The sequence below is a fragment of the Rhipicephalus sanguineus genome, chromosome 4 (assembly GCF_013339695.2).
Source record: "Rhipicephalus sanguineus isolate Rsan-2018 chromosome 4, BIME_Rsan_1.4, whole genome shotgun sequence".
Classification (NCBI taxonomy): domain Eukaryota; kingdom Metazoa; phylum Arthropoda; class Arachnida; order Ixodida; family Ixodidae; genus Rhipicephalus; species Rhipicephalus sanguineus.
This window is the reverse complement of record NC_051179.1, coordinates 151,872,124-151,884,160: the sequence shown is the minus strand read 5'-3', so window position 1 is coordinate 151,884,160 and position 12,037 is coordinate 151,872,124. Positions and strand designations below refer to the sequence as shown.

The following is a 12,037-nucleotide window of genomic DNA, read 5'->3' as shown; positions in this document are numbered from 1 at the left end:
GTTCGATGGTGTTGCACATGAACTTATCCTTCGCAATGCTGCAGAGTCTCATTGTGGGGCTCGTATGTACAACTATATCCGCGCATTTCTTCGAGATCGCACAGCTACCATCGGAATCGGGCCGCATCGATCAGGTACAATCCGCCTTGTAGGGCGTGGGACACCACAGGGCTCTGTTCTTTCCCCCACTCTATTCAATATCGCACTTGCAGGGCTCCCCCGGCTTCTCGATCAGATCCCCGATGTCGCTCACGCTATTTATGCGGACGACATCACTCTCTGGTGTACACGCGGTTGCGACGGTGCTATCCAGGAGCGACTGCAGCAAGCGGTCGACACTGTCTCCGAGTATGCGAGAAAAGGGGGCTTAAGTTGTGCTCCGCAAAATCGGAGCTCATAATCATTCGCTCCCGCAGCCCCTCACCTATGCCGCCAATCACTGTACACGTGGATGGTATACCCATACCACAGGTCAGCCGTGCTCGCATCCTCGGCCTACACGTCCAGGCGGATGGCAGGTCTAACTACACTGTTTCCCTTCTATCCCGACAAACTGACCAAATCCTGGCCATGATCCGACGGGTCTCTAACAGGCGCTCGGGTCTTCGAGAAGAGGACCTGCTGCGCTTGGTGGAGGCATGCATCATCAGCCGTCTTACATACCATCTTCCCTTTCAGCGGTTGACCCAGGCGCAACAACTTCGCGTTGAGGCCCTCATTCGTAAAGCGACGAAGCTGGCCCATGGCCTCCCGCACTATACTTCCACATACCGTCTCCTTAATTTAGGAACGCATAACACACTAGGAGAATTACTAGAGGCGCATTGGGTCTGTCACCGCCAGCGCCTCTTGCTCACACGTACTGGCCGCCACCTCCTCGCACGGTTAGGGTACTCTGTTCCACCACTTGAAACTGAAACCCGCCCAACGACCTTATCCCCCGCCCTACGCAAGGTACTGAATATTCATCCCTTGCCGCGTAATATGCACCCAGTGCATGACAAAGGACGGCGTAAAGCTCGTGTGCGATACCTTAACCGCATGCTCGAAAACATCCCAGAATCCCAGGCCTTATACACAGACACAGCGCGCACTCAAGAGGGCTATACCTCCGTAGTGCTGGATGGCACTGAATCCCTGAAGGACTCTGTTGCAATGCGCGGCACTAATGCCGCGTACGGAGAAATTCTCGGCGTTGCTCTCGCCATTCGACACGCCGTTCGTGTTCCAGGGGAGGTGTATATACTGACAGACTCGCAACAGGCATGTCGGGCGTTCCTATCAGGACATGGCATTCCGAGAGCGGCACAACAAATTCTCAAACAGATCCCGCAAAATTATTCAATCACACCTTCCCACATCCACTTAATGTGGACCCCTGGTCATGCCTCGCTGCCGGGCAATGAAAGCGCACATGCAGTTGCCCGCGATATTTCCCTCCGGGCGGCCCGGCGTGGTGAAACGACCAGTTCAGGGTGGGGGGATTACTTGCTGCGTTACGGAGACATTCTCCGTCATTATAGAAGCATTCGCTGCACTCACCGTGCGCCACCACCATCCTTCTCGAGAGAGGAAGCAGTGGCACTACGTCAGTTGCAAACCGACACTTTTCCTAACCTTGTCTCCCTGAACAAATTCTGGCCACACTGTTATGCCGACAATTGTCCGGGCTGCGGCGAGTCACCCTCCATCTTCCACGTCACTATCGAGTGCACGGCAAACCTTTTCCCTCCTTTACCACCCCTCCTCTGCCCGCTACGCAAGAAAGAGCTGTGGGACGACGCCCTCCGCGACGGACCTCCCGGGGTCCTGCGAGCCATCATACAACGGGCTCAAGACGTCGCCGGAGTCGTCCTAGGGACCCCGGACTAGGGATTCCTCCCATGCCTTTTGTTCTACGTACATAATAAAGATGTTTCTCTCTCTCTCTTCAGCTCTCGGTTGATGGTGCTGTACGCTAGCTGCCGCAGCGCGCAGGCCGCGCGCTCGCGTGTTCCCTTTCATAAAGGACGACAGTGTACATGAATATTCAGACAGAACGTAGGGACGTAGGCTTTTACAAAGCTGAACTTAATGCTGAATGCGAGAAAAGACAGAAAGTCGTTGCAAAAGGAAAACGCGGAAGAGTGCTTATCGTGCGCTCGCAAGCATGTCCACGTTTGCCTGATGCCCGGGGTTGCTAAGTGTGCGTTGCAAATAATTTTTCCAGATCTTCTGGAATCTGAAGATGAGCTACACAGAGTGTTTCTAGCCATACCACGTACGCAAGAATTTTCCGCTTAAAGACGCCTTCCGGAATTTCGTGAGAAGAATTTTGGAAACGTCCCTTTTAAGGGAGTTGCGGGGCTGTGCTCCATTGCCACTCTCAGCTGATCGAGTTACACGACGAAGATTCTGATTCGCTTCACATTGGTGAGCTCTACAGATTTTTCGCGCTGTTCGCGATGTTGCTAGGTTGCTGCAGTGTCGTTTTCTTACTGGAAGTGGTCGTTGCGAACTGTAAAGTCTGCCCTAACATAATGTTCTCGTCACGTGTTGCAATGCAGTGTATGGGTATGCGCTATTGACGTTCATCGAGTAATGCAACCGAGTAACGCAATCTGCGCATGCGCCAGCGATTGTTGTTTTTGGAGCAATCTTGTTTATGCTGTGTTGCACAACTTGCACCTTGACCACGTAAACCAGGGTGAATCTACGTAAACCAGGGTGCCTGGCACAAGATGATGAGTGCCATGCACTAAAACCTCATTCCAAGCTTTGTCTCCATTCTGGCAGTTGTATGCAGCCAGCACGTTTGTATATGTATGCACATATATACACATGCAACATGCAAAAATTTCAGGGGCATACGAATTCCCCAAACCACCCCCCTGTATGCAGCTGAAGCACAGGTGAACCGGTAGCCGTGGCAGGACCTTCAGAAGACAATGCTTCTAAATGCTACTGCACTCTACCTACAAGCAAAGGAGTTACAGCCGTTGCTTGTTCGCACGAGTGACGTCTGTGTGGAGGGAATGAAAATGCAAACCATGACATATGATGTATATTATCCACATTTATATAGTAAGCATTTCCTTGCAAAACAAACCTTCTGTGCTTTCTCTTTGTTTTCATGATGCACTCGTCTTTTAATACTGTGCAGTAGTATACTATGCTGAACTAGAACACACACACTTCACTGTGACAATGTACAAGAACTGAAATTAGTCTCTCTATGGTCACCGGCAGATAATGCTTCGCAAACAGAGCAAGCGTGCAAGAAATCGTTCACTGCTCGGATGCACATGTCAAGAGGTGAATGACTAAACACAAGAAAGCACAGAGTAGCACAAAACACTATGTGGTCGAAGCGTGCAGCACTAATAATAGTAAAGAACAACATACTGTATTGAAGTTCTTAAAGCAATTCAGGTGTTCGCAACTAACGTACAATGCCCAGCTCCACAAATAATGGGTGGCCTCGAGCCAGAAAAGACAACTGAAGTGCAAGGTGTTGTGTACAACTGATGCTGGCGAGTAACGCACGTTCCGACAGGAGATAAAGGATAAGAGTTTCAGAAATGTGCAGTTACCCATGACAGTCGAAACCCTCTCAGGTGACTGAGCACCAAAAAAAAATGTTGTAAAATGTCTTGTAAGGTAAGCTGCTACTGTTGACTCATTTTCAGCATTGTGCAGAACAAAACCATTCAAAATTAAGCCCTGTAACTCTTAAGTGACAGCAAATTATTGCCACAAATTTTGCAGCCATTGCCGGCTGGAAGAACCCGAATACTACTACCAAACATGTGAAGTCAAAGATGTACAAACATCTGACGCAGGCTGTCCAGAAGGACAAAGCATTCACAGAAAACAAAATTTGTACTCTGAAAAATTTCTGCTATAGCTGGTATAACCAGTGTTTTGCCTTGTCAAATGATGTGCCACTATGTATTATCTTGCAGCAATGCACTATGCAAACAGACTACTGTTTCAGATGCAAATGTGCATAGACAGACGAAATTGTGGGACAATATATAATTTGTTGCAAAACAAACGAATTAAAGAGGGCAGCTTAATTACAATATAAAAATTACAACATCAGTAAAGGTGCCCAAGTGTTCTCCAATTGTCCCCTTGAAATATCAACCACAACTGTACATCATGCACCTTGCTAGCTACCATAAATATTTATTAGAATAAACAGAGGATGCAACATTTCACAACACAGTGTGTTCGAATATAAAAAGTCAATAAAAGATGAGATTTTTAATGACACTCTGTAAACATTATGGTGAGTCATTCATATATACCTAAGCCATCTTCTATGTAAGACTACACAATCACGTACTAAACAGCAGCGTCCAATCCAACATCCTTACCAGTAGAACTACTGTTGACCTAGTGACAATTGGTGACAATACACACATCACCGTATTTTCTCGCGCATAACTCACCCCTGCATATAATCTGCATCCTTCCCTACAAGCAGCGGAAAAATAAAAATGAAAGAAATATATATATCCCCATGTATTGCTGCAAAGCTGCCCCTTTTGCATTACTGCAGAGCAGTGCCGTGAAGCCAATTCGCGTACCAAAATTTGCGTGTAACGTTCACCCTAGCATTAGCTCTGAATATTCTGCGTGTATTGGGTGGGTTATACGCGAGAAAATACTGTATTTTTTTATAAGAAAACAAGGCACACAAGTACTGAAATCCCCTGATCATAATCTGGGGTAGCTGGCGAGTACCCTGTGCAATTTTTCGGTGCTGTCTGGATACACATTGCACAAGAACAGTTGGAAAGAGAAAAAAAATGCAACGCCTTGGCTCAGAAATGTTAAGACAGTAAGGGAACAAAGTTGAAGTGAAATTTCTGCACCAACCTAATATTATTATGGCCTTACTGCCACCCCTCCCCCCAGTCACTTTATTAAATAAATGAGAAAGAGTCAATGTTGCATCGTCCTCTTGCCCCTGAATAACTCTGAAGTCCAGAGACTTCTTCCTGGTTAAACTTTCCACCTTTTATATTTCTAAATCTGTTCACAGAACGTTAGCTTGATGGCTGCTCTATTACGATGACCACATGACCACACAATAAGAGAGACAGAAAACGGTGGCAACATTACGTAAAAGTGTCAACACAAGAACAAGGATCGTTATTTCAAAAAACAAATTCAGATGGTGGCCCAGGCAGTTTCACAGCATCGCTTAGAAGGTACCATTCTCCTTGCTCCACGAGATGAGTTGCATGAGTACCGCTGGAGCGTTCAAGCGCAATCACTTCAATACTTTGATGTGCTTATGTGGTTAATAACTGCAGTGTTTCACTCTCTATATAATTGTGCATTGCATATTTATCCATATATGCCCCTCACCCAGTACTACAAAACTGAAGCTGGCAGAGGTATACTTAATATAAATGAATGTTACGACTATGCCCCTAACGAAGTGCTTTGGCCAAACATAGCATTATGAGATATGATTAACAGCGCAATTTCCATCTGCAACATTGTTGTAATGACCCCAATACGTGTGCAATAGCACGAACATCATTTGTGGTCGTTGCTGCCACGGTGACAAGTGGCTACATCTAGAAACTGCTGGCAGTAAGCAGGCCTTTTTCAAGCCGCAATGCTGAGTAAAGCACGCAGAAAGAGCCATTTGTATTCTACGACTTGCAACACAGCAAAGTGAACATCCTAAACCACGACACGCGAATGAACTGCAGCATAACACTTGATGCACACGCGACAACAAACAGTTTGACACACCTAGTCTGGTGTCCAGATGTAGTATAAAAGTTTTCCATAAAAACAACTAGCGTCAGTACAAAGGTGCCCGTGGATGAAGTTTGTTTAGGCTTGATGATGCACCGTGTTCAACGAGTTCAAACATTAAGAGCTGGTCATGTAGGGATACTTGATGTCGGTCAGAGGAACCTTGGTTTCTTTGATGGTCTGTGCTGAGCTGAACCTAAGCAAGTAGTGTGGACCACCGGCCTTGTCATTGGTGCCTGCAGGAGATGCGGAAATAGCAGTATTATAGTGGTTTTTACCTGTTTGTATAACACGACATTACTACACGTGCATGCTCATAGGCGTGGGTGTAAAGGAGGGGAAAGGGGGGCTGACCTCCCCCCCATTAATCATTTAAGGGGGGCGCCAAGTCTTTCGCACATCTTTACTCATCGGGACCTGTACCCTTTAATGTGCGGGTTTACGAGTATGCAAGTTTTTGACGTTAATGGTGGCCAGTACACCTGATGTTGCATTCCAAGAACTGTTTACTCGCCACCTTCACCCTCTGAAAGCCACGAACCAAAGGCAGGCCGCTGTGAGAAGCATGTCTTTGCTTCATTTTCATTCTTCCATCCACTGTGAAGCATGTCTTCTTTTGGAGTCGACCAATGGAAGGGGAGGTGGGGGTGTTGCCGTGATACTTGGCTCCCCCCCAATCGAGAACCATGCACACACCTATTCGCATGCCCCAACACAATGACCACATTCTAAAACAAAATCGTAGAATCAGCCATAGAGTTTCCTAAAATTAACTAGAGGGGACTCTGGTGCTGTGATCGTTCAGCTACCATGGAAATGAGGGGCAGTACACAAATTTGCCTAGTCTTCGTGCTTGCAGCTTCAAACGTACTTGTGGCTTTGTTTATTGCTGCGTTTTGGTGTTCGTTTCGGATAAAAGAATAGACCGTTGTGAACTTCGTGACCAGGTTTGATTTGGTGAGCCTAAAAAGTTAAAGTGGTGAAGTGGAACTGCTGACTTTCGCTGAACTTCGTTTTGCGACAAAGCGGATGCAGCTGACGCGCAGCCAAACGGAGCCGAAAGAACGAAGTTTAGACAAATTTGTATACTACCCATCATTCCCATGCTGGCTGAAGCGTCATGCGTTGCAGCTCCCATAGACACTAGCGCCAGAGTTCCCTCTAGTAAGTATTGTAGGAAACTCTATGGAATCAGCGTGACGACAGCAGATGCAGAAGAGGCATAACATTCGGTCATTTTGGACGTTTGTGTAGTGACCGTAAATCACATTAAAGGGGTCATGAGCCACTTTTACAAGTAATGATTTAATGACCTCAGTATCTGAGCTTACTGCCTCCCGAATCGATTGCCACAAAAATTTCTCGAATCCCTCAAGAATGAGTGGAGTTACGGGGGTTTGGCGCATGCTCTCAGCGCTTTCTCTCTTTTCTCGTGCCGACGAGCGCACTGGAAGCTACACAGGGAGGGATGGTACCGGGGAAAGAAGTTACGTCAGCGCGCGTCATGAAACCGATTGCTCTCACACTGTGATTCGCATGCGCGAGTGTGGCTACCGTGTAAAGTTAGCAGACTGAGGAGTGCGGCGTCGACAAGTGGCGGCACCCCGTGGCAAGAAGCACATCTGATCTGAACATCGCTCTCGCTTTATGTCGGCTATCAGCCAATGAGAATGCTATGTCTTTTGCGACACAGAGAAGCAGATACGCGACGTCAACCGGCAGGCCACCGATGAGAGTGAGAACCGGCCTCTGTTTGAAAAGAGAGCGCCTGAGAAAACAGCAACTTTGCGCTCCGCTTGCAGCCTTTACGCGGCGGCGCACACGACTGCAATATTTGGCTGAGCAGTTCATAGCCTTGTCAGATTTCCGCGGGATTTGTTTTTTCAACAAGCCCAAGGGGTGCTTCACGACCCCTTTAAGATACACTGCAGAGGCATTGTGTCTAAGCACACTCACCACTTTGGCGTTTGAAACGCAGTATCATATTGGTCCCATTGTACCTCTTTATATCAGTGCCCCCTCAAGCCCAAAGGCTTTTTCACTGTTTGTCCGGTTCCCGATGTAGACAAGAAACTATCATCACCGTGGCGGCACGCACTCGCTTCGTCATTTCCTGCTTCGCTCCCCGAACACATATGCCCGGCGTGCGCTCTCCCACTGCGCTGATTTGTCCGGCGTGGGATGCAATAACGCGGATGCGCGAGAAAACAAGCACGGAGAGAGAGAAAAAATAGAGAGAAAGAAAGGGAAGAATGAGAAAAAAAAGATAGAAAGACGGAGGAAGAAATAGACAGAGAGAGAAAGGCAGAAAGAGAAACAAGGGAAGTGAAAGGAAGAAAGAGAGAGAGAAAGAAAGAGAGAAAGAAAGAGAGAAAGAAAGAGAGAGAGACAACCAACCAAACCCAATCGATACCTAGGAAAAACTCGTGATTTGCAATGCGAGCACGTGAACACTTCGTGCATCGGCGTGTGAATGCACACGTGCCTAGTCAAGCCAGGACCAGCCGAATGCCGACCAGCTCGGTAGTGCCCCAGCCTTACACAACTCGGTGCAAGCTGTGCAAATTAAAAAAAAATTTACCGGAGCACACTCTTAGAAATGTCGATTATCTTCGAATAGAACTAATGCGACTCGAAGTGACTAGAATTTCACTGTGGTTTTCTATTCGGAAGACCAGTCTCGGCAAGTAATTTGATTGCATCAAGTACTATATGTGCTTGTGATTGCCTTGAATAATGAAGTTGAATGCCCCCTCATTGGTGCAAAACTCACCAGAAATACGCGCTCCCCCAAATGGTTGCTGTCCGACAACAGCACCTGTCGACTTGTCGTTGACGTAAAAGTTGCCACCAGTCATCTTCAGGTACTCACACGCCGACTTCAGGAAGTTTCTGCAAGCAGTCAAAGCACGAAGCGGAGCTCAAAATACCTAATAAATTAACAAGCACTAACAAAAGGTTAAAAAATGTTCATGGGAACATGAGATCTTCACATTGGGATGCTTTCAATGCATTTCATTTGAGAGTGATTGCATAATGCAACAGCGAGAAAACGTATGAGCCCTCGTCCCTTGTCCAGTAGTGACGAAGAAAGAATTGCACAAATAATCGATGACATGAGTCGCAAAGTTGTGTTGGTTACTACCAATGACATGATGAAAGCCAGAATGGTGCCCATATTTTACATGTGAGGGTATTTATCTGGTACACAGTGTGGCTTGTGAACATTGAGAGCTGACCAGCATACAATAAAGCTGAGGCAGCAGAGGCTTACAATTCTAAAGCTGGATAAGAGATGTGCTACAGTGATACGCTTTCGCACAGTAATAATTCTGACCACCTGCGTTTTGCATCCAGGCTTCGTCACAGGCACAGAGAGTCTCCATGGCAAAATGGCAGTCACCGGCAGTGGGTGGGGTTTACAGCCAGCAACTTCTTAGGCTCATTTTGCACCGAAACAATTTTTTACAGTCCAATTTTTAAATATGTATAGGCATAATAGGCCCCCTACTTCTATTTTTTGCTGAAACTCACAAATTGCTGGTTGATCGTGTCATGGCCCCTTTAAGGAATTTTCCCCACAAATTTTTTTTCTTTACCAGGTCCTCTATAAAACTCCAGAACAGCACTCCGGGCATCCACTGACTGATACAGATAGAAGAGGTGGCACGGAAGGCGTGAGCTCATGGTAACAGCTATCACCACAGGACAAATGAACCACATCACTCACTCGTCCTTTGCAAAGACAGATGCCGTGAGGCCGAAGGGGGCCGTGTCGCGCGCCAGGGCAAGGCACTTGTCGACCTCGTTGTCTGGGTAGACGTACGCCGTGTACACTGGCCCAAAGATCTCCTCCTTCATGATCCTGTCGTGAGGGTCGGAGGTCTCCAGGATGGTCGGTTGCACAAAGAAGCCCTGGCTGTAAACGGTGCGAAAAAAAAACATACGGAACACATCACATGCAGTGCCAACAAGAACCGTACAAACCTACTACAGTGCAGCCCGGTTATAACGAAGTTGGCGGGAATCTGAAATTACTTGGCTATAACCGCTTTTTCGCTACACCTGGACTGTAAAAAAAAAATCAAACATTATGCAGACCAAGAAAAAAAATTTATTCACACTTTCTGAAAAAAGCGATCAAGGGTCCCTTGCACGCGTTTCGCGAGTGCGCGTTTCAGAACACGGTGCTTCACGTTGTCCAACAGATCGCAACTGCTCGGTTCGGAGCACAAGTACATACGCAGCGTGTCGACAGCTGCGAGAGCTGCTCCGGCGGTCCCAGGCCGAGGCGCACCAATGTCGTCACCGTCGCCGTCCGAGAAACTGCTACCTGCGGCCGGTCCCTTTTCGGAGACGCTAGCGGCGAGTTCGTCGGTGGTGAGCTCCTACATTGCGACGAGGTCTTGATCCGCCAGGGCAAAGTCCAGATAATCCAACCCGCTTGGGACAAGGCTTGCATTGCCCGCAGCCTCCAACAGCTGCCCCAATCTCGTCACTGCCGCGGCACCATCCGCTGCAGCAGCATCGATGTCTGCTTCTGCTGTTATATAAAGGGCAGCGCTGCTTCCCTGCGAAAAACCTGCTTTCTCGAAGCAGTGAAGGATGGTCTCAGACTTCACGTCCCACCAGGCTCCACTTGCGAAAAATACCACCTTTACTAGCGGCACCTTCAGGTCGGCAGCGTTGGCGGCTGTACGGATGTCAATGAGCAGACGTGCGATGACACGGCGGCGATAATGCACTTTGAAGTTTGTCATCACTCCCTGGATGCATCTTGGCGGTTGTATTCGGAGGCAGAAAAAGTACCTCAACAGCGCTCAGATGTGCATTAACATGGTGTGCGCTGCAACTGTCCAGCAAGAGCAGCCCTTTGCGCTTCTTCGCGGACATTTCTTTATCAAAGTCTGTCAGCCACTTCCGGAATATCTCCCCCGTCATCCATGCCTTTGTGTTGTGTGTGTACGCCACAGACATTGACAGCACCTTGGCGAAGCCCCGCGGTTTCTTGGGCTTGCCAATGACCAATAGCTGCCGCTTGTCAGAGCCGTCCATGCTCACGCACACCAACGCTGTGATGCAATTTTTGCTGTTTTTCCCACCCACGCACTTATCAGTCTTCGCCGCGAGAGTTTTTGCAGGCAACAGCTGAAAGAACAGACCCGTTTCATCAGCGTTGTAAATATATCTTTCTGTGTATGTCTCAAGAATGCGGCTCCTGTGCTTCACCATCCAACGCAGAAGACCGTCCTCATCAACGCATGCAGCTTCACCGACAATGCTCTTGCATGTGATCCCATGGCAGTCTTTAAATTGCTGCAACCATTCGTTGCCTGGGTTGAAGTTCTCGTGGTTGAGAGCAAACCCCAGACGTTTGGCCTGTGCTAGCAGGATCGGCCCATTGAGCGGGACGTTCTTGGCACGAGCGTCTACAAACCATTTGTAGAGCGCCGCTTCGACATCTCCGTAAGTGGCAGTGCAGATCCGCTTCCGTTCACCGCTGCCAACGTCGCCGTCCAAGACTGCATCAATTTTGCTTGCATTTTTTATGATTGTCGCCAAAGTCGACTGTGCTATGCCGTACTTCCGCGCAATGTCGGTCTTCTTAATTTTCTGTCGAACTTCATCTAAAATGGCACGTTTCACTTTTAGAGTGAGCACTTTTTGTTTGGTCGTCAATGAGGCGGTCGTTCCGGGTATCGCTTGACTCGACAATGTCGTAAAGTTCGCCGATGTACATGGGCAGACCTAGCTGCAACCGCGGCAAGTCCAAGCGCGCTGCGATAATCCGCTTTTTACTTGTGAACAGAGAGACAGCACAACATGTGCGAACGGTTGCTTCTGCTGCTAAGACTGAACCGACTGCACACCACGAAAGAGAGGACGGTTTTGTGTGCGACAGTGTTCGCAGAGCCGCTGGCGGAGCGCCGCAGCTGCCGCAGCCAGGCTTAGGCAGGCCTATAGTTACTGTATATAAAGGTCGCATAAACAGTAACTCTAGGCAGGCCTAGCTGGTGGAGCCATGCCGTGGAAGAAAAGCAATTTAGGAGCGTACCAACTTGCTTCGCTTTTTCACCAAAATGAGGCGCCACAAGCGGAACCGGTCTAAAGCGGCCACGAAGTTTCTGAAGCTGCCCCCACGACCTCCTCTCTGAAGAGAGGAGTACGCCGTGAAACGAGATAAGATCGCGGTGGTCGGCCCACCTGGCACTGGAAAAAAGAATGGGAAGCGTTCACGAGATGGCTACCGGGCAAACGTGTGGTGCAGTGAAGC

The 12,037-nt window shown here is 48.2% G+C and overlaps 1 protein-coding gene across 1 annotated transcript in view; it reads right to left on the bottom strand.

The window, feature by feature from the left end:
* Nucleotides 1-3,037: 3,037 nt before the first annotated feature.
* LOC119390807 (delta-1-pyrroline-5-carboxylate dehydrogenase, mitochondrial) overlaps nt 3,038-12,037 on the bottom strand; it is a 44,569-nt gene continuing 35,569 nt past the window's right edge. Inside the window, exons 12-14 of the mRNA XM_037658504.2 lie at nt 9,494-9,682; nt 8,537-8,655; nt 3,038-5,999 (exon numbers count right to left, since the gene is read on the bottom strand). Of these exons, the coding sequence (XP_037514432.1) occupies nt 5,881-5,999; nt 8,537-8,655; nt 9,494-9,682 (427 nt within the window). The 3' untranslated portion in view covers nt 3,038-5,880. The remainder of the gene's footprint in view (nt 6,000-8,536; nt 8,656-9,493; nt 9,683-12,037) is intronic.